At 40.1% G+C, this 23,834-nt stretch overlaps 1 protein-coding gene and 1 pseudogene across 1 annotated transcript; both read right to left on the bottom strand.

Annotated features, from left to right (window-relative positions):
* Window positions 1-210: 210 nt before the first annotated feature.
* LOC110131898 (nucleophosmin pseudogene) lies at window positions 211-1,398 on the bottom strand (annotated as a pseudogene).
* A 3,842-nt stretch (window positions 1,399-5,240) lies between these two features.
* Window positions 5,241-8,737, bottom strand: LOC110151438 (T-cell surface glycoprotein CD1b-1). The gene is made up of 6 exons (XM_020914830.2): window positions 8,620-8,737; window positions 8,106-8,372; window positions 7,260-7,538; window positions 6,761-7,039; window positions 6,234-6,324; window positions 5,241-5,600 (listed from the first exon to the last, which is right to left on the bottom strand). Exons 1-6 carry the CDS (start codon window positions 8,678-8,680, stop codon window positions 5,579-5,581), a joined length of 999 nt encoding a protein of 332 aa, XP_020770489.2. The 5' UTR covers window positions 8,681-8,737; the 3' UTR covers window positions 5,241-5,578.
* Window positions 8,738-23,834: the final 15,097 nt, after the last annotated feature.

Here is a 23,834-nt window from a genome sequence, read left to right as displayed (position 1 = left end):
GTAAATGAGAAATCTGAAAAATTGGACAAATTTTGTTAAGTCAAAATTTAGCAAACTTGACACAAAGAGAAACAGATGATTTGAAAAGAGCTATTTTTATTTTTAAAAACTGTTAAATTTAAAACTCCTTCCTCAAAAATAAGAAAATAAAAATTTCCAATGTAAACCTTCACTGCTTAATTTTACCAAGTATTTACTTATTTTTTTTACTTTATTAAAATACTGAGTTTATTTCACATGTATATTTTTGTCTCCCCACCATTTCCATCTGTCTGACCACCACTACTACTATTACTATCATAACATTCCATACATACTTAAAACCAAGCAAAGGGTGGAGTTCCATCTTTAAAAACTAAACAGGCATTTTGGACAACACATTCTTGGCAATGAAACATGGACAACATTTATCAGACATGGTAGGGAAAGTTCTCACTCTGCATTATTAAAAGGACAGCCAGATATCAACTGCTACAGAAATGAAATAAGATGGAAAGTTTTTAACAAACTATTTAAACTATTTGCTTAAAGAGACTTCCTCCACTGCCAGAGATCTTGAATAGCCTGCTGGTCAGTCATCTGGAACCAATTCTTCACATAATTGATAAACTTGGCTTCCACTTTGGGAGGGGACCACCTTTTTCTATACTTGCTTGCATTTTGCTTAATGTCTTCTACAGAGCTAGGTCCTTTCGGTGTTTTAGGTGTTTTTTTTCCTGTTTTTTGAAGGATTCTTGACCTTTTGATCTTGGTGTTGATGGTTTTGAGTCTTCCATTTTGGTTCGATTTTTGTGCATTTTTGGCTGGAGTATCTTGCACACATTTCTTTACTGGAGCTTTTTCTTCAACTTCCTCATCAACATCGTCATCATCATCATTGTCTTCATCATCATCGTCGTCATCTTCATCAGCAGTAAGCTTTACTTTTTTCTGGGGAAACTTGCTACCACTTCCAGGGGCAGAACGCTTTCCAGATATACTTAGGAGTTTCACATCCTTCTCCTCTTCATCTTCTGACTCTGCCTCTTCCTCCACAGCTACTAAGTGCTGTCCACTGATATGCACAGGCCCTGAACCACATTTCAACGGTAAGACCACAGGTGGTGTAATTTCAAAGCCCCCAAGAAGAACCATTGGCTGTACAGACATTTTCAAAGTTGCCAGTGTTGCTTTAATTGGACTGCCTTCGTCATTCATCATCTCTGCTTCAACAATGTGTAACTCATCCTTTGCTTCAGCCCCTAAACTGACCGTTCTTAAAGATAACCAGTGCTCATTTTCATCATTATCCACCTTGAAGTGATAATCTTTGTCAGCCTTTAGTTCACAACCGAAAAGATAGTTCTGGGGCCTCAAGGGCCTCATGTCCATGTCCATTGAATCCTCCATGGGTTGGCGGCATGCACTCATGTGGGAGAGAAGCTAGACGGGATTAAACAACTTCTGTTTGAACGAGCAGCCGCGCAGGACAGAATCACACCAGGGACCAAGTATTTATTTTAAAAATAGATATACCACAGAAACTTTCTCTGAGAATAAAAAGATAGGAAAGATTTCTTGACTTGTTTTATGAGGCAAAAAACTCTCAATACCAATACTTGACAAAGAAATTTTAAGAATAGAAAAACATTATAAATAAAACATTAGAAAATTGGATCCACATAATACATTATAAGCAAATGTTTTACATAAACAAAATTTTGTTTACCATTTGAGAATTTAAGTGTGACTCAAAACATTAAAAATAGAAAAGATATAAAACATTTTGTCATCTCAAGAAATTCAGAATAAGCTCTTAATGAAATTCAATAGTCATCCATAATAAAAGTGATAATTAAAAAATTTAATAACTTTGAAAGAAAGTGTTCTTAATCCAAAAAAAAAATATCCATGATACACTTAGAGATTTTACCATAACTAATATTGTTGTTTTTCAGTCACTCGGTCGTGTCTGACTCTTTGCGACTGCATGGACTGCAGCACTCCAGGCTTCCCTGTCCTTGACTATTTCCAGGAGTTTGCTCAAACTCATGTCCATTGAATTAGTGATGACATCCAACCATCTCATCCTTTGTCATCCCTTTCTCCTCTTGCCCTCAATCTTTCCCAGCATCAGGGTCTTTTCCAAATAGTTGGCTCTTTACATCAGGTGGCCAAAGTATTGAACTTCAGCTTCAGCATCAGTCCTTTCAAGCAATTTCAGGGTTGATACCTAATATTAATTGTTGGAATATTCTTATCCAGTAAAAGTAAAAAGATAGGAATGTCATCTGTCAATTCTATGCACTGGTTCAGAGTCAATGCCATTGGACAAGAAAATGCAATAAAAGGTAGCAAGAGGGCTCAAAAAAATTGAGAATTTTTATATTTACAGCTATTAGGAGAGTATGAATAGAAAATCCAAAAGGATTTACAGATAAAATATTATATTTAATAAGTTAGTTTAACATGCACACTGGAACCTAGGACAAAATATTTTAACATATTTCTATATATTAGCAAAAATCAAGCTAACACATACACATGCACAAAAACTCTCATATAAAAAAGAGCTGAAGAGCTCTTGTATTATGAGACTTAACATTTATTTTTGAAAGTGTTTCATCTACAGGTCATAGTTAAAGTCGTGAGTAAATTAACATTTTCCAAAGTAAGGAAACTTGGAAAAAACACAGGTCAAAAAAACTACCTTTAAGAGATGATGACTTGGTGGAAGGAGGAGAAATAAGAGGAGTGAAGAAAACAGAGAAAAGCTATAAAAAGAATATGAAAAAGGTATTACAAGACATCAGAAAGCAAAATCATACCCGAATTTTTAAGCAAGTAAAAATTCTAGCTCAGCTTTAAAAGGAAAAATGAGATTGTTGTGCTCATATAACTAAAATATCCAGAGGTAGGTCAGTCTCCAGATTTGCTCTTTGGCTCTGTCTATCCTGCTCTATTTCTGAACTTCATTCCTGGTCCAGATTTAACTACGCAACAAAATTCTACAGCAACTTTGAGCTTAGAATGAATTATACCATCCAGATGAAGATTCCTTCTTTTTTCAACCACTGAATATAAACTATAGACTTCAGTTAGGTTAGAGTACCAATTATTACAACTAAGTGATGAGAGGGGAGGTGAAATGCTGTATATTACCTTAGACCTTAGTTCTTACCTGGGGTTCGTTTACTATCCAGGGACATTCGGAAATGTTTGAAGATCTATTTGGTTATTATAACTTGGGGAGAAAATACTGATATCTAGTAACAGAGGTCAGTTCATTTCAGTTCAGTCAATCAGTTTTGTCCAACTCTTTGTAACCCCGTGGACTGCAGCATGCCAGGATTCCCTCCCTGTCCATCATCAACTGCTGGAGTTTGCTCAAACTCATATCCATCAAGTCGGTGATGCCATCCAACCATCTCGTCCTCTGTCGTCCCCTTCTCCTCCTGCCTTCAATCTTTCCCAGTATCAGGTCTTTTCCAATGAGTCAGTTCTTCACATCAGGTGGTCAAAGTATTGGGGCTTCAGCTTCAGCATCAGTCCTTCCAATGTTGCTAAAATTCCTACAACTGCATTGAACAACTCTCCACAACAAAAAATTATTCAGCCCAAAGTATTAGTAGTCCAGGGCTTGAAAAATCTTTAGACAGGATGTTCTTAAAATTAAATATGCATTCAAATTACCTAAAAGGCTTATGAAAACACAGCATTATTGTTCCTATTCCAGGATTTTTTTTTTCAATAGGTTTAGTGTTGAGCTTGAAAATTTCTTCTTCTAACAAGCTCACAGGTACTACTGCTACTGCTGGTTCATAATCCACACCCCCAAAAAACACAGACTAATCAGGGTCCTGGCCTTAGCTGAGGGTGCAGTGAAGCATAAAACAACTTGCCTACCCTGTAAGATGCTGCTGCTATTGCTGCTAAGTCACTTCAGTTGTGTCCAACTCTGTGCGACCCCTTAGACAGCAACCCACCAGACTCCACCTTCCCTCGGATTCTCCAGGCAAGAATAATGGAGTGGACTGTCATTTCCTTCTCCAATTCATGAAAGTGAAAAGTGAAAGTGAAGTCGCTCAGTTGTGTCCAACTCTTCGAGACCCCATGGACTGCAGCCCACCAGGCTCCTCTGCCCATGGGATTTTCCAGGCAAGAGTACTGGAGTGGGTTGCCATTGCCTTCTCTAACTCTGTAAGATGAGGTAGTGTTTAATGCATGATGGAGAAATAACCAGATGTACTGATGGATCAGAGGAAAACAAATGTCATTTGAAAAGTCACTTCCTACCCTTCCCATATCATGACATCTGTATTGTCCTAGCATGATGAGGTTGCAGAACTGCTTCCAGTAACCCTGCCTTCTCCAAAACTTCCACTTGCTCTAACCTCCCTTCCTAAATCCTACAAAAAATATACTCAGAATCTCTTCTCCCCTTTCCTGTTGTATTTATTAAATAAGCTTAGATTTTTAAAGTGAAATTTCTAGGAAATTGTAAAATAAGCAAAAGGATGAACAAACATAAGTAAAAGTCAAAATTATGACTCAATATCAAAGATATCACAGATATCAAAAATAGCACAGATATCAAAGTCCCTGAGAGCAATAAAAACCTCTTGATTCTTTGCTTAAATATTTAACAACCACCTGCACCATTACCCCTCACCCATTCCAACTCACATTGAGAAATATGAGCCTTTTCTGACAAATAAATCTTTACGTGTAAACTACACTTATTGTATGGGCACAAGTGATTTTCTCCAGAGGAGTTCAGAGCAGAAACAAGGAAAGCATGTTATTCTTGGCTATGTGGAAATACTTTAGTAAGAGGAAAATATAGAATATCAACTAAAGAGGGGAAAAAAAGAAGGAAAGGTGATTTGAGGGAAAAGACCCTTATTGAAGCAATTATATCAACTCAGATTATGTTACTAAACAAATACATAAGCAAGTTAAAGATCTTGCCTAGAACCCACCTAGAATAAGCCCCTCTCTAAAGGAACTTATAAGTAGAAGGAAAAGAAAAACAAAAAGAACTGAAGTGTTGTGGATATAGAATACTGTGGACCTGAGCATGATATCAGTCAAGGGAGGGTTATTTCCATTGTATCTTTAAGGAAGGCTTCCTGGAGAAAGGAACTCCTTTGCTGACCCTCATGGTTAGAAAATCAGCCAGACAGAGATGGAGAAATTATGTTTAAAATGCTCAGCATCTCTGAAAATATAATTATCTTGGCATAATAATAGTTAGGTCACTTTGACAAATGGTATTACAGCAGAAACAGAAAAAAAATTTTCAAGTAAGAAGTAAAAGAGATGTCACCATAAAAGTTGTGTACATCATTTCATTTATTACAATGTATATTCTTTCCCACATCTCACATCCAAGAAATCTGAGCAGATCCTAATATTAGTATTGTCTTATAATATATAAACAACTTTAATTCTGTTTCTGATCTTACAATCTATAGGAACTCTGATTTGATCAGATGATTATTTGATGAAATATGATGAAATTGACTACTGGGCTGACCACTTGAGTTTCTGGGTTCCTGGGTATTTGTTCCAAATGGAAAAGGAGACGGTGAGGGGCTCACAAGATAGTCTGATACGACCTGTTAAGAGCACAAGCAAAAAATCACTCTGCATAAGAGATATTTCACACCATGTTCATAGCCAGCACTATTCACAAGAGCCAAAAGGTGGAATCAAACCATCTGTCCATAGGCAAATTAATGTATGTATAATCTAAAATTCATTACACAGTCTTAAGAAGGAAAGAAATTCTAATATGTGCCACCACATGAATGAATTATGAAGACATAATGCTAAGTGAAATAAGCCAGTCACAAAAAAACAACACCGATGATTCCACTTTTAAGAGGTTCAAGATTCATACAGAGATTAATATAGAGAGAAACTAGAACAGTGGTAGCCAGAGCATGAGGAGTGTAGTTTAACTGGCATAGGACTTTAAGTTTTTCAAGATTAAAAGAGTTCTATGTTTTGGTTGCACAAAGTGTCAAGGTACTTAATACTACTAAACTGTACATTTAGAAATGACTAATGTGGTAAATTTTATGTCATATATATTTTACCACATTTTTTAAAAAATAGATTTGCACAAAGATGGGAGTTGGAAAGAAATGGGAAAGGATCTGGTGGAAATATTGAGGCTAAAGTGATAGATAAAATGGAGAGAAAGAGTGAGAGGATGGACAGAAAAGTAAAACTGAATAAAAACTCACCAGCGCCTCCAAAACCACAATGCAAGACATATCAAAAGGATGATTACCACTATTATTACCACAAGTATCAGGCCAATGGAGGTAGAGTGTCCTGGCAATTGAGAGAGGACACAGGGATATCACTTCAAACCCATTCTCTATTTCTCTTGGCCTTCTTGCCCACTTGAGTGTCAGCACCTCCACTACCCGCTTCTGACACATGGGCATCTCTGATTCCCTGTCTCATATTCCTGGAAGGCTTATACTCACAGCCACATTTTATGTCTCTCTCTTGTCCCATCTCTAGTCTGCATTCTTCTTTCTTACCTATTCTATACCTTAGATTAGCTAATTTCATTCCTCTGGCACCACTGTCCCAGAAATAAACCTCAACCTGACTCTCTGTCTCCGTCTCAATCTCTCTCTCTGTTTTCTCTCTCTCTCCCTCCCTCTCTCATTCACTAAATCCCTTACCTTCTGCAGGCCCCCCGCTCTGGGCTTCAGGACCACCTCCTCCCACCCCCAGCTGGGCTCCACTTCCTCCTCACCCCAGTACAGGACGATGTCCTGGTCTCCAAGACTGCTGTGCTTCACTCGGCAGCTCAGGCCAGCTGCCTCCCCAGCTGCCACATCCAGGGTTACCCGGAGATACCACGTCCAGTCTGCATTGGGCATGATATCTCCTTGCTGAGTGCCAGGCTGCTCCTGCTCACCCCTCATCCACGTCACCCGCACAGGTTTTGGGTAGAATCCTGAGACATGGCAGACCAGCCGCAGGTGGCCAGGCCGGGGAGGGGGGCCACTGGACAGCCAGGCCTCTGGCTTCACTGGGGTAGGAAGGAGCAGTAAGAACGTCAGATTATGACTCTAATCCAGAGCATAGAGACTTGGAAACTCACAAGTTTGGATAGTGACCTCTTCCATTTCTTTGGAAACCAAATAATTTAATAATGAAAACACTCTCCTTTTAGGTACCTCCCACTTTTGAATTTAAAGAAGGTGATGAAAGGTGAAACAGAAAAGCCTTGGGGAGAGAACAGGACTAACCTTGCCTCTGCAGTTCTGCTTTCCCTGCATCAAGGACACTGAGGAGATACCGAGGGCAGGTTTCTAAGAGGAGCTTGGCTATAGTATCACAGATGGCTTGGTACTGAATGATGAGTGCACAGAAACGCTGGGCCTTGCTGCCGCCCTCTGGGGCTGGCGCACATGAATCATTCTTGATGCTCACGAAATCCAGGCCTCCGAAAGCTCCCCGCAAGAAGCTTCTTGTGGTCTTCCCAGTATGCAGCTCACAGCCTGCTATGCCCTGGATCACAAAGGGGTCTGGATAGAAAGAAAACAGAGACAAAGTTTTTTAAAGCACATAAGAAAGAAAGAAACGGGAAAAGGAAATGGGACTTTAGATTTTGATGGAAAGGTCTGAGATGCGAAGTGACTCAAAAAAAAAAAAAAAAAAAGCCATATTCAGAGACTTTTCAGAAAAAAGCATTTGGGAGAGTTACACGTGTTGTAAATGGTGGAAATGTGCTCTTATAAGGAATAGGTGGTCAAGAGGGGGGTCAGAAGTACAGCGTTCCAGCCTGAAGGGGGGAGTTACACTGAGAGAAGGGATCAGGCACAAGATGCTTGAGGAGACAGATTGGAGGGATTCATTCACTCAGCAACAGAGTAGGTAAAGTGAGGACTTGTTACTTGGGGTGTGAGAAAAGCAAGTTATGCACAAACAAACCAGGAAATGTTCACAAAGGAGGAATTTCATCCATGGCAGAAAAGTTCAAAGAATAGGAAAAAACTGGGATACCAGGTAGAGGTATGGAGTCAGGGTTGGAGACTACTCTAGAGAGGTATATACATGCAGAAAGCATCCCCAGTTCAGAGGATTGTACTCACATTCCAACTGGAATTCACTGACATGGTCCTGCACTTCTCGAATAAATCCAATGAGGTAGACTCTGAATAGTTCCTCCAGCTCAGCCTCCTCCTCATCACTGAAGTTGCCCTTCGACCAGGGCTTCAGGAAAATGGCAGTGCCTGAGTCACTGTCCCAGCCATGAATCTGCAAATCGTCCAACCAGCCTGAGCCTAGATTTTGAGCCCAAGTGCTGTTAGCAAATGTCGAAATCTGGATGACATGGTAGGAGGTTGGCCCCTGGAATGCTGTGGTGGTGGAAGGATAGGAAAAGTGAGGCAAAAGAGAATTAGGATAAAATGAAAAAGAACCCAGAGTCTGAACAACATAGAGCCTGAAACAGTTCCCTGCCCCAAGTCTTCTTGCTCCACCCCCAGCCTCCAGAATGGAGCAGAGAGCTGGAGACAGGAGAGCCCAGACCCTTAGTGTAAGTGCAGCATGTTTTTATCCAGAAGCGCAGCACCTATGCTGGAAACAGCCAGAGTTAACTCTTACCATCCTCATTGTCACCACCTGGGACAATAACTGCTAGCAACAGAAGTGGCAGAAGCAGCATTTCAATGGGAAGTAGAGCTTCTGACGCTCAGAATTGGTATTTGATCTCTAATTTCAGCAAACCTTTTTCTCAGTACTTTATAGTGACTTCCTCCCTCCCTCAACTGACAAATCTCTTCTGCACACACATTGCTCATCACTGAAAAACTGCTTCCCACGGCTCTGGGCTTTCACTCTGTCTCTCATTTCCTCTCCAGCTCATGACTTATAGATTTTGTTTTCACATCTCTGGTCTAAATGATCTCCTTGATCTCAGTTTCCTTCATATTTATGACCTTGGAAAAGTTACCATGCAATGTTGAAAGGTTATTTCACCTCCCTGATTCTTTATTTTCACATCTGTTAAAAAGAAGAATAATATTAAACAATTGATCGGCCTCCATTCTGTTTTTTAAATATTTTTTATTTATGGCTGTGCTGAATTTTCTTTGCTACACGCAGGCTTTCTCCACTTGTGGTGACTGGAGGCTACCCTCTAGTTGCAGTACACAGGCTTCTCACTGCTGTATCTTCTCCTGTTGCTGAGCACATGTTCTTTGGCTTGTGGGCTTCAGCAGTTGCGCATCAGAGGCTCTAGACTGTGAGCTCAGTAGTTGTGATATATATACGTAGTTGCTCCAGGACATGTGGGATCTTCCCAGATCAGGGATAGAACCTGTATCTCCTCCATTGGCAGGCAGATTTTTAACCACTGGACCACCCAGGGAAGTCCCCAGTCTTTTTTAATCTAGAATTCCTTTAGTTTATCCACCCAACCTGAACTCTGTGTCCATGGCCACTCTCCTCTCACACTTTGCCATTGCCTCTTCCCAGTGTTCTCAATGGGCCCTCTTTTTTATCCCATCCCTCTTGCCTCATCTCTCTAAGCTCACATTCTCCTTACTATCTGTGTGTGTGTGTGTTTGTGTATGTGTGTGTGTTGACAATCATTTACATGTAGGAAAATCATTTAAAACTCTTCTTTATCATATTTGATTCTGGAACCCAAATCTCAGAATTAAATATGATAAACACAGCAGTCTCAGTCCCTGGTTTGGTAAGATTCCCTAAAGAGGGAAATGGCAACTCACTCCAGTATTCTTGCTTGGAGAATCCCATGGACAGAGGAGCCTGGTGGGCTACAGTTCACAGGCTCACAAAGAGTCAGACACAACGGAAGCAACTTAGTATGATAGCACACTAGTTTAAATCTGAGAAAAATTTTCTTACACCATAGCAATTTTTGAAGTTGAAATTTACATTTGTACAGGACAGTTCACATTTGCATTTGAGCAGGAAAATTTACATTTGAGAGGGACAATTTGACACTATGATACTCTCCTGGACACAAAAGCTTCTTTTGTCTCATATTCCTTGTTTGTAGGAAATAGGCTCCATTCTGCCTCCTTTACCTTCCCTCCATTCCAAAAGGCAGATTTAAAGTTGCTAGTCAGAAAAGTGAGAGAATTCAGAAAAAAAAAAGGAGAAATAATCAAGAAACAATAGAGCAGAAGAGAAGAAGCCAAGACAATGGAGTAGGGGTTTGCAAAATTAATCACCTCCCGCAAGTACATCAGGGCTTCCCCAGTGGCCCGGTGCTAAAGAATCCACCTGCAATGCAGCAGACATGGCTTCAATCCTTGGGTCAGGAAGAGCCCCTGGAGGAGGGTATGGCAACCCACTCCAGTATTCTTACTGGGAAAATGCCATGAATGGAGGAGGCTGGTGGGCTACAGTAGATAGGGTTGCAAAGAGTCAGGCACAAGTGAAGCAACTGAGCACAAGTACATCAAAAATATACCTAAAAATGGGACAATTGTCAAAAAGCATCTGCTGAACACTAACAGACACTTAAAACAAAAGTCCCCCCACAACCAGGTATGATGAAAGAAAGGAAAAAAGAAAAGAGGAACCAAAAAAGGGACTAGCAAGCCTGATGTAATGCTGAATATGAAATCAAGGGAGGTCCCTACACTCAGAAAAAAAAAAAAGCCCTCAAGGTGGAAAAATCAACTGGGACAGAAAAGGCCCCTCCAGGATCAAAGAACACAGTGGATGATCTGTGGAAAACAGGACAAAATAAGTTAAACTTCACACATGATCTACACCACACTGCTGGACATTCCAGCCTGAATCATGCGTTGTCTGTTGCAAAGATGGACCGGTTGCTAGAAAGTGAGGTTGGGAGTATAGACCCAGGGAGGGGACAGATACTAGCTAAAAAGGACAGCCTGAAGGGACAGGAGTAAGGAGCTCCACAGCTGGGAAAGTCTGTGGAAAAAGCCCTGGACACCACAGAAGCACAATATCATTGTTGAGTGGTACACTAGGGATATAACTGCCATTACAGCCCATTCCACCACATGCCAATCTCTTTGGCATCCATGGGCCCTGAGAGGGGCTTCCTTCTGAGTGGGCCCTGCTCACCCCTCAGGCCAGGGTCTCTACTGGCTGCGAGGGCTCCAGAGGTCTGAGCACCACCCATTCCAAAGCCTTCTTGGGAGTCAGTCACGGGCACTGCCTGAGAAAAGGATCCACTGATACCGGCAGGGACTGAGTGGTAAAGCATGAGGTTGAGAAAATGATCAAGGGAGAAGAACACTGTTGGCTGCGTGGATGCAGCAGAGGCAACAGGAGGATGGGGATGCATGGCTAAGTATCCCCTAGAGGAAGCGAGATCTGCTGGAGAGAGATGCACCACTGTAGAGGGGCACACACGGAGGGCAGTGCTGGCACCATCCCCACATGCCAGCTCCTACCTCCATGGGCACTGGGAGGGACTTCCACCAGAGCAAGCCACCACAGGGGTTACAATCGTGTCTGAGTGAGTAATTGTGCCCCAAGCAGCTGCAGCTTTCCCTCCCTCTCACCTGGACAGGGAACAAGTGTCTGAGGGCAGCAGACATGCAGAAATGGAGTCAAAACCCATGCTTAGCCACACAGGCAGTGTGACTTAGGAAGAGCAATGGAAATCTTTCAGTACAGTTTCACAAAATCCCTGAGATAAGCTCAGTAAATCCTGTATATGAGGAATACCTGAATAGATGTGAGTATTCCCACAATTGAAACCAGTCTAGCCTTCATAGGAGTGGACTTAGGGAGCAAATACATGCAGGAATTGGGCCAGATCAGGGTCTGAACTGGCCCCACAGTGCCCACAGCAGGTCCAGAGAACTACCTAGAGTCATTGAAAGGATTCCTGGGGAGGCAGGGATTGATTTTGGACCACTGTGGGAGCAAGATCCCTGATAGCTTGAATTCCCAGGAAAACACTCAGTTATTAGTACTATTCTTTTTTGTATTTGTTTCATTTTGTTCACTTGTTGCTGTTGTTGCTTTTACTGTTTTTTTATCTGTTATTCTTTTTATTTTATTTTAATATATATATTTTCTTATTTTTATTTAACTATTTTTTACTTTGTTGGTTTTTTTGGTTTTTTTTTTTCCTGTTTTTCCTGCCAATATCACAGATGAAAATACAGACAAAAATTCTCAATAAAATACTAGCAAACTCAATTCAGTAACACATTAAAAGTATCAGACACCATGATCAAGTAAAATTTATGTCAGGGATGCATGGATTTTTCAACATACAAAATCAACCAATGTGATAAACTGTATTAACAAACTGAAGAATAAAAGCCATACGATCCTCTAAACATGCATAAAAAAAGTTTCAACAAAATTCAATACCCATTTATGATTAAAAAAAAAAATCTCTCCAGAAAATGAGGGTAAAGGGAAACTACATCAATATTAAAGTCTATATATGACAAATCCACACCAAATATTATTCTCAATGGTGAAAAACCAAAAGCATTTCCTCTAAGGATCAGGAATAAGACAAGGGTGTTCACTCTCACCATTATTATTCAACATAGTCATGGAAGTCTAGCCATGGCAATCAGAGAGGAAAAAGAAATAAAAGGAATCTAAATTGGAAAAGATGAAGTAAAAGAGTCATCATTTGTAGATGACAAAATACTGCACATGGAAAAACCTAAATATTCCACCAGAAAACCACTAGGACTAATCAATGAACTTAGTAATGTTGCAGGATACAAAATAAACATACAGAAATCTCTTGCATTCCTATATGCTAATAACAAAGGATCAGAAAAAAAAATTAAGGAAACAATTTCATTCACTACTACAAAAAAAAAAAAAAAAAGAATGAAAATCCTAGGACTAAACCTACCTAAGGAAGTAAAAGACCTGTATGCGGAAAACTATAATACACTGATGAAAAAAATCAAGACAATACTGAGACAGAGAGATATATGATGTGCTTGGATTAGAATAATCAATATTGTGAAAATGACTATACTACCCAATAGCAATCTACAGATTTAATATAATCCTTATCAAATTACCAGTGGCATTTTTCAGAGTAGACCAAAATGTTTTCAATTTGTGTGGAAACACAAAAAAACCCTGAATAGCCAAACAATCTTGAGAAAGAAAAAAAAAAAGGAAACTGGAAGAATCAGGCTTCCCAACTTCAGGCACAATAAAGTTACAGTAAACAAGACAGTATGGTACTGGCACAAAAACAGAAATATATATCAATGAAATGGATAGAAAACCCAGAGATAATCTATGCGCCCATGGTCACTTAATCTATGACCAAAAAAGGCAAGACTATACAGTATAAAAAAGACAGTTTCTTAGTTAAGTGGTGCTGGGAAAACTAAACAACTATAAGTAAAAGAATGAAATATAACACTTATTAATACCATACATAAAAATAAACTCAAAATGGAGTAGAGACCTAAATGCAAAACTAGAAACTATGCAATTCTTAGAGGAAAACACAAGCAGAACAGCCTCAAACATAAATCACAGCAAGATATTTGACCCACTTCCTAGAGTAATGGAAATGAAAGCAAAAATAAATAAATAGGACCTAATTAAACTTAAAAGCTTTTGCACAACAAAGGAAACTATAAACAAGATAAAAAGACAATTCTAAGAATGGGAGAAAGTAATTGCAGATGGAGTAACTGACAAACGATAAATCTTCAAAATATAAAAGCAGTTCATGCAGCTCAATATCAGAAAAACAAACAACCCAATCAAAAAATGGGCAGAAGGCCTAAACAGACATTTCTCCAAAGAAGATATACTGATGGCCAACAAAAACATGAAAAAAATTCTCAATGTTGCTCATTATTAGAGAAATGAAAATCAGTACTACAATGAGGTATCACCTCAAACTGATCGGGATGGCCATCATCAAAAAAATCTACAGACAATAAATCCTGGAGAGGATGTGGAGAAAAGGGACCCACTTGCACTGTTGGTGGGAATGTAAATTGATGCAGCCACTATGGAGTACAGTATGGAGATTCTTAAAAAAAATCTAGGAACTACCATAGGATCCAGCAATTCTACTACTGGGCATATACCCTGAGAAAACCATAATTTAAAAAGACACATGCACCCCACTGTTTATTGCAGCACTATTTACAATAGCCAGGACATGGAAGCAACCTAAATGCAGTTAAACTGAGTCTGTTATACAGAACAAAGTAAGTCAGAAAAAGAAAAACAAATATCATATATTAACACATCTATATGGATTCTAGAAAAATGGTACTGATGAACCAATTTGCAGGGCAGGAATAGAGACCCAGACATGGAGAACAGACAGACTTGTGGAAACAGCAGGGGAAGGACAGTGTGGGATGAATTGAGAGAGTAGGATTGAAGCATATATATATCACCATATGTAAAATAGATAGCTAGTGGAAAGTTGGTGTGCAACACAGGGAACTCACCCAGTGCTTTCTGACAACCCTGGGGGGGTGGAATGGGGGATGGGGTGGGAGGGCATATATGTATACTTATGGCTTATTCCTGTTTTTGTACAAAACCAATACAATAGTGTAAAACAATTACCCTCCAACTAAAAATACATTAAGAAAAAGAATGGAAGAAAATGTTTACAAAATAAGCAATTGACTTCCCAGAGCCGTTGATGGTTGAAAGGTGATAAGGTGGACCCGAGCTCAGTTCTGAGACCGTGTCTCAAGGGCCGGGCGGGGAAAGCGAGCGAGGTACTCGGGGCCTGTCTCCCCACCTCATTGGAGCCCTGACAGCCCCCCCCCCACCCCCACCCCAGCCCTGTATCCTTCGCTGTGACACTGTGTACCCAGCTACGGGACCGGAGACCGCGCCTCGCGTTTGCCAGGCTCCGCGGAGACCGCACGTTTCTGCAGGCGTCTGCCCGAGCTCCATCGTCAAGGGCCCTGAGGACAGCGGCCGGGGCCTTTTTTGAACATTTGACATCATGTTTTTGCTGTTGTTTGACATCATTTTGATCCCGAGGTTCGGAGTTTGACGCGCCGCCTGAGGTGACCCTGCCCTGGTCTCCCGCCGCTCGGGGCCCCATTCCACCCACTGTGTCCTGTGGCAGTGGCAGGGGCGGCAGCACTGAGGAACCCGGCGCAGGGCTGTGTGACCTTTGAGGATGTGTTCCTGTACTTCTCTTGGGAGAAGTGGGAGCTGCTCGAGGAAGCTCAGAGACTCCTGGACCCTGATGTGATGCTGGAGAACTTTGCACTTGTGTCATCGCCGGGACTTGTGGTTTCCAGGTCTCATGGAGCTACCCATCTGCAGCCGGAGGGGAGCCCGGGGTGTCTGAGGAGGTAGCCACTACTCCAGTCACAGCAGAGAAGACCTGGAGGAGGCCTGACCTGCTCGTTGGCCCGGAGCGGCAGGTGAGGCTGCACCTTCTGAGCAGCAGGTGAGCCGGCCACAGATGAGAACTCCCCAGGCTGAGCCTTCCATCCACACGGCTCACCTCTGCGACATGTGTGGTGAAAGACGGTCTTGAAAGACGGTTTGGCTTGGCTGAGCCGCTGGGAACTCCCAGCAGGTGAATCATGGGGAGAGACTTCCGGTGTAGTGTAAACCTCGACCGGATGCAAAAGTGGTGGAATGGAGTCTTCAGGAGAGAAAATACAGGCTTCGTTTGTAAAGTACTGCGGATCATGTGCATCAGAGACGGCCTTCACTTGCAGGGAGAATGGAGAGAACTTCTGCGCCAGCACCCGGCCAGTCACCATGGGCAAAAGCCACACGGGCATGTCGGGAGCTTTTTCTTTGCTGTCATGGCTAACAGGTCCTTTTGGGTATTGGGTACCCATTGAGCCAGAAAGCACAACTGAGGCCATAAAGCCTTCTGCTTCTCAGCGGCCCTTGTCAGAAGGAATGTTGCTCCAGGGTCAGTTGACTCTGGGACTCTGGGTTGGAGCAAACTAGGAATCAGAAATGCAGGAAGAGACTTTGAGCCCAGAGACAGTTTCCCACAAGGAGAGTCTCCGCAGGAGGATAAACTGTGAACACAGTGATATGAGGACAGGTGACAGTCTGCACTCCAGCAATTATTCTCACAATCCTCTGGAAGATGCTTTTCATAAACAGAACTCGCATGCACCAGGGAAAGCATCCATGATCTACATAGAGAAGAATCTCTGCAAGTGGAAGAAATGTGTGGAAGGCTTCAACAAACATTGATGTGCCTTTCTCATGAGGGTGGGCCCGAGTCAGCACATGAGGATTTATGCTCAGCAGAACCACCTGAGTAGTCAGGCTCATACAGCAACAGTGCATTCACACTGTGAAGTCTTATGAAAGCAAAGAACACAGGAAAGTGTCTTGTGTCTGCTCTGCTTTTGTCCCAAGTAACAGTTCCCACTCCAAAGACAGTCACACTCTGAGTGCAAAGTATGTGGGTATACCTTTTGTGACAGCTGTTTTTTCACTCATCATATGAGGGTTCTCACAGGAGAGGTTCTCACAGGAGTGCATGTGCAGTGTACATTCACTGCACCAAGTGAATGAAAAGCCTTCACTCACCCTTATTTGTCTGGCCTAATAGGATCCACGCTGGAGAAAAACCCTTTGAGTGTAAGAATATCAGAGAGCTTTCCATTGTAGCTCCTCCCTGATTCCACATGGGAAGACTCACATGAAGGGCAAACCCCATGAATCCATTGCATGGGGACAGGCCCTCTGCCTTCATTCATCCCTTACCAAGCCCCAGAGTGTTCATACTGGGGAGAAACTCTGTGAGCATAAGAAATGGGTGAAAGCCTTTTACAAGTGGACTTGTCTCAGGCACTGTCAGAGAACTCATACTGGAGAAAGACCTTTTGAATATAACTTCTGGGGAAAATCTTCTGAACAGAGGAAGAGTCTTACTCTGAGGAATTATACCAAAGAGAAATAAGTGTCCATATGCTGTGAGAAAATCTTCTGAGGCCAGTCATCACTTATTGTCATCGGAAGAAGCATATAGGAAATGGATCCATCCTAGGACATTGAATCTGAGAATTTATAAAGGAGAGAGAACCAGTGACTACTGTGCAACTTTGAAGATATTCAACCATAGCTCTACCCTTACTAAACACTGAAAAAGCAACCACAAACATATTTAAAAAATAAAAACAAGGGAGAAAGAAAAATATAAGTAGATGTAACAGGCAAAGAAGTGTATTTATGACTTTTTTTCTGGTTTTCCTGAGAAACCTATGACAGTTTATTGGCTGTTTTTGTTGTTGTTGTTGTTGTTGGGTGGCAGGGAGGTATTTGAGAGATAAACACCTGAATTAATATGAACTGTGTGCTACACCACATCAGGAAACCTGGAAGTTTGAGAACAGTTCTTCAAATGTTACTTGTTACAAAACATTATCTTAGGTGACGCCTTGATTTATGAAGCCTTTTAAACTTAAATTAGGATACAAGATATTGTCTAAAATTATAATGTAAAGACATAAGGACACACCTATGAATAGGTACATTTACTTTACTACTTAAAACTGTTTAAGGCTTCATTTTTATTTTATTTATCCGTTAATTATTGACATATAATTGACATATAACAGTGTGAACGTTTAAGATGTACAACATATTTATCTGATACATTTATACTGTAGTATGATTGCCATTGTTGCATTAGTTAGCCTCTGTTGTGCCACAGAATTATCATCCCTTCTAGCGGTGGGAACAAATAAGAATATCATCCCTTGGCAAGTTTAATGTTTGTAATATAGTTTTGTTGTCTGTAATCCCTGTACTTTTTATTAGAGCTCTAGGAATTATTTGTCTACGAGTTGTAAGAATATACCCTGAACACCATCTCTCCCATCCCCTGACCCCATCTCTGGCCTTTGGTACCATCACTGTAATGTTTTCCAGGTCAGTTTTTGGTTTTGCTTTGCATTTTCCACATATAAGGTATGTTATACAATATTTGACATATATCACTTAGCATAAAGTCCTCAAGGCCCATCTGAATTGCTGAAAATGGCAGGGTTTCCTTTTTATCAGTGCTGAGTAGTATTCCATTGTTGATATATATAGGTTTTTATTCATTTATCCATTGATGGACACTTCGGTTGTTTCCACATCTTCACTATTGTGAACTATAATAAACATGGAAGTGCTTATAAAAAAAAAAGAAGCAATTGACAAAGGATTAATCTCCAAAAGATACAGCAACTCATGCAGCTCAATATTGTAAAAAACAAACAACACAATTAAAAACTGCACAGAAGACCTAAATAGACATTTCTCCGAAGAAGACATACAGATGGCCAACAAACACATGAAGATATGCTCCACATCAAGGGGTTATTAGAGAAATGCAAATCAAAACTGTGATGAAGTATCACCTCACACTGGTCAATATGGCCATCATCAAAAAGTCTACAAACAATAAATGCTGGAGAGGTGTAGAGAAAAGTGAACCCTTATGGACTGTGGAGTGTAAATTGGTACAGCCACTATGGAAAACAGTATGGAGGGTCCCTAAAAAGCTAAAAACAGAACCATGATATGACCCAGCAATCCCACTCCTAAGCATATATCCAGAGAGACCATGACTCAGAAAGATTCATTCACCCTCAGTGTTCATAGCAGCACTGTTTACAATAGCCAGGACATGGAGGCAGTTTAAATGTCCATCAAAAGAGGAATGGATTAAGAAGATATGAGGGCTTTCTTGGTGGCTCCTGGTAAAGAATCCACCTGTCAATCTAAGACACATGGGTCCAGGAAAATCCCACATACTGCAGAGCAACTAAGCTCATGGGCCACAACGGTTGAGCTTGTGTTCTGGAGCCTGAGAGCTGCAATTACTGAGCCCACATGCTGCAAACACTGAAACCCACACACACTGAGGCCTGTGTTCTGCAACAAGAGAAGCCACTGCAATGAGTAACCCCCATTACTGCAACTAGAGGAGAGCCCCCACAGCAGTGAAGACCTAGCACAGCCAAAAAAATTAATAATTGAAGTGAAACAGAATCAGAAAAATAAATATCATATATGAACACATATATGTGGAAGTTAGAAAAGTGGTAAAGATGAACATGTTTGCAAAGCAGAAATAGAGACACAGATGTAAAGAACAAATGTATGGATAGCAAGGGGGAAAGTGGGTGGGAGCAACTGAGACATTGGGATTCACACATATACACTGTTAATACTGTGCATAAAATAGATAACTAATGAAAACCTACTGTATAGCACAGGGAAATCTAATTAATGCATTGTGGTGACCTGAATGGACAGCAATGTCCTAAAGGGAGGGAATACATGTATATGTATGTTGTTTCATGTTGCTGTGCAATATCGACTAACACAATATTCTACAGCAACCATACTGCAACTTTTAAAAAACAGAAATAGAACAAACTTGGAGATTCCTGGTTTCTCCTCAAAGAATATACATAACAATATCTTTGAGAGCACTAGCAGAAAATAAGACCACCACACCAGATGAAGATGCCAACATAGGCTGAATAAAAGATTCGGGTACATCCCGCTGTTACCTCACCACCAAAAAGAAGAAAAGTCTCACACCCTGCAGTCCTCCCCACAAATTTTGCCTATAAAAACATTTCCCTCAAAACCACAAAGAAGTTTGGGATTCTTGAGTGTGTCACCCATTCTTCTTGCTTGGCGTTGTATAAACCTATCTCTGCTTCAAACTCTGATGTTCAGGATTGTTTGACTTTGTTGTGCCTTAGGTACATAAACTTGTGTTCAGTAACAATTTTGGCAAGTCATCCAGAACTCTGTACCTAGAGCAGATGAGACAGAAGTAGCCCCTTTCCTGAGTCCCCAGAAACTGTTGGGGCTCATTTTGCTCCCAGCATCTGGAAGTAATGTCCCTGACAGGTGCCAGTAACCCCACAGCACAAGACTATTTGAAGCCAAGAATTGTCTGGAGCTAGAGTGCACATTCAGTGTAACTTGAGGCTAAGTTGCTTCACCTTGAACAGGCTGGGAAATCCCTCCATTCCATATAGGCAACTTCCCTTGCAGGAACTGAGCCACTCAGGTCTCCCTGAGAGCCACTCTGAGTGTCTTCTCTATTAAGAACTGGGCCAATCTGTTTGGAGGCATCCATCTGGGAATGAAAGTGGAATTTTTAGATTACATCTCTTCTGATTTTCTGTCTATATGACCACAGCTTATTTGTTACCATATTTGTTGTTTGTATGTGTGTGTGTCAGTACTTGCATTGGCCAGTTGGGATGTCTTTGGTGAGTAACAGTTCTCCCTATTACACTGGGCTTCACTTGAGTCAGAGCACTGGTTTGGGGTTTTCCTTTTATAACTAGCCTTGGTCATTCATTCAGCTTCATCTCTGATGGGGCATTTGTTTTTCTGGGGCTAGGAAACGGCAATCCTAGGAAAACTCTCTGCATTGCATTGGTATGCTGTTTGGCTATGAATATTAAGTGTGAGTAATCAGAGCTCTCTGTTCCAGCTTGTAGTTCCCCTAGGATATCTTTGCAAAAAATGAGGGGATCTTCAGCTCCGCTCCCATGAGAAAGAATTGGTATTTCTATCCCCCTATGCCTTGATGTAAATGTTCTATCAAGGGTCTCAGGAACACATCTTATCTAGGCTATCTCTAATTCCTAACACTAAAAGTAAAAAAAGAAAGAAGGACAGAATGGGGGAGGCTTTTTTAAACTCAAGCAGAAAAGCTGTGAGATCTCTGGTTTTGTCTTCACATGAAAATTAACTTGCAAATGAGTTCTAGTTAATGGACTAAAAGTAAGTGCATACAAATTAAAAACTTCTACATATTTAGAAAATTGATCAGGATGACTTTTAGGTCGATATGATCTCAGAAATATTCCATACTGAATCAACATCTGGTAGAAAAACTAGCTTAAGTTTGCTGCTTTGATTAATATAGACATGTCTTTAGAGTCATTGCTGTTAAGTGTAATACTGCTGTTGTACCTAGTTTTATTAGAGATCAAACAAAACTTTATATAATTTGCAAATATATCAGCAAGGAAAATAACCTGATATGATGAAAATGGTTGTGGTTTAGTCACTAAGTCATGTCCAACATTTGTGATCCTACGGACATAGTTCATCAGGATCCTTTGTCCATGGGTTTTTCCAGGCAAGACTACTGAAGTGAGTTGTCATTTCCTTCTCCAGGATCTTCCTGACCCAGGGATCAAACCTGCATCTTGTGCATTGACAGGCAGATTCTTTACCACTAGTGCCACCTGGGAAGCCCCATGATAAAAATGTTGTTTTTCAGTCACCAAATCGTGTCCAGTTCTTTGTGACCCCATGGACTGAAGCACGCCAGGCTTCCCTCTCCCTCATCACCTCCTGCAGCTCAACCAAGTTCATGAAGTTAATGCAAATGAGATGAGAGCACTTCTAGGTAAACTCCATATAAATAAATTATATTTTGGAAATGTCTGTCTAAAATAATCTCTCCAGATATTTGATAACTTGAAATTTTAGAATTCGGTAGTAAGGTAAGAATGTTGAGAACTGACGTCTCAGTCCTAGAAGAACCATGGGATGCCATGTACTATGAATACCAGGGAGGATGCTCTACCAAAGTTAGACCATTTTTGGCAGGCCAGTCAACCCTGAATGCTGCAGGACTCTGATTGGGAACCTAGATATGGACCAGAGAAATGATAATACTAGGCATGACTTGCTATATAAAGAGGGTACAGAAATTTAGAGACAAGGAAGCGATATTGTTGGTGTAAAAGACAAGGTAAATAGTATGAGAACAGGAAGGAATTTTACTGTCTGGGTTGCTTCTGGACCCACATAGATTAAATGATGTAAGTTTATTGAATAGATAGATCACTCAAATAAAATAAGTTACTGAAATATTAACTAACAAACACTGGTTTCCTTTTGAAGAAAAAATAAGGGACTATTAATGAATATGTTTGGTGCCACCTCTATAAGAAAGCACATGTTTTCAGAAATTACTGTTGCATTTACATTTAGCAATCTACAGAATGCTAGTAGGAAAGACAGTTCATAACTGCTTCTTAGTTTTCACTAGGAAGTTCAGGAATCTACTTAAACATGCAATTAGAGGTAGTAAATAGGGGAAACATTGTAATAGGCCAATGTTTTCAATAAAAGAAGGCACAAGGAATGGAATGACATTTAGTTAAAGGGAAAAAAGGACAATTTTCTCTTAGAGCTGATTGTTTCTGAATGGAAAAGAGCCAAAGTGATAAGGACCAAAGTGATATGGATAAATCTGTAGGTTTGTGAAAGGAAACATTGAGAAAAGCTGTCCTTGATCAGGATTCTCTAAGATTGGATTGAATTTAGTTGGGTAAATGGATTTTGTTGGGATTGGGCTTAGGCAAGACTGAATTTGGTTTCTCTGTTAAGAGAATAGTTTTCTTGGACTGCTTCTTTTGATGACAGATTGTATGAGTTTTTCTGTCTTTAAATGATTTGTATTTGCCTTTGAAATCCTTTCACTTTAATTAAGTGAATAAGTATAGTTTGACATATGCTAAATTTTGACCTCCAACTAACATTGAGATGCTTCAGAGGAATTCTGAGGCATCTCAGTGAAATACTGTATTAACCAGGAAAATCCAGTAAATTAAATCATATGGGAAGCATGGTCAAGGAATGATGAGCCTTCTTAGATTATACTGTATGGATAAGTATTATTAATACAGATATTCTAAAAATTACATGAAATTTGTAAAAAGTTGTTATGCCCTCATAAAATGTTACCAATCATAATTCTGATTATTGTAATCAAATTTCTTTACCAATTACATTGTAATTAGGCATTTAACTGTGGACTTAAGTCTTTCTGTCATTTAAAGAAAGATATTGTTGCACTCTGATGCTTTTGTCAAAGTGTTTCATCTTGAAGTAGACTCATAGAAAGGAATTTTGACAACTACAAGTCTCTGATAAATTTCAGATTATACCACTGAACTAGGTAAAAAATTAAAGAATCCTGGGGAAACCTGGTGGCTGCATAAAAGTTAATAAAAGAATTAGTTACTGAGTGAACTGGTGAATATGATCATAATGTTTATGGGGTATTTTGTCTGGAATATTGTTGCTTTTGATCTGTGTTTTCCAGATAAAAAGGAAGCCCTTCCCCTCAAGCTACTATGACTTACAGCAATTAAGTAAAGTAGACCTCTATGGGTAGAATTGAAATATTGTTCTTTTCTCTCTGCCTGGTCCCTCCAGAAACTGTAGAGTGTTGGATTCTGAGCAGCTTTATCTGGTGAATGTAGAAGACTATCTTCTGGCCTGTGGGAGACTCTTGCTGTCTTAGGAATTTAGTCTGAGACTCCTGAGGAGTTCTACAACATCCAATGTGAAGGAGCCTATGTGGTCAATAGACTGGACTAACTTTGGAAATAAATTAGTCTCTATTTGGCCCTGTTTGATGGAGATAAGCGTAATTAGAGATAAAAATATTGTTTCACTACATATTAAATTCTAGTTTTGTTGAAGTTACTATATTAAGCACTCTTTTACCCTAATAGTCAGAAGGAAAAAAAAAGTTATCTACTAGAGTTATCACAGAATATAGCTACTCATGATGTATAATATTGCTTGCTTTAAGTCTGTTGCTAAAAGCACATGTATAATGCTTATGTGACAATGGATGTATACAAATGGGTATAATGGGTACATATAATATATATATATATATATATATATATATATATATATATATAATATGTATATAAAACACATATATATATATATTTCTGAGCTTGTTATCTGATCAGTTTTCCAAAATGTGAATAACTAAATATAAAGGAAATCCAGCACAAAGAGACATAATCTACACCTGGGGCAAGTAGTTGAATCACCTCAGC

The sequence above is a fragment of the Odocoileus virginianus genome, chromosome 5, assembly GCF_023699985.2.
Source record: "Odocoileus virginianus isolate 20LAN1187 ecotype Illinois chromosome 5, Ovbor_1.2, whole genome shotgun sequence".
NCBI lineage: Eukaryota > Metazoa > Chordata > Mammalia > Artiodactyla > Cervidae > Odocoileus > Odocoileus virginianus.
Note: the sequence above shows the minus strand (reverse complement) of the source record. Positions and strands in the feature narration are given on the sequence as shown.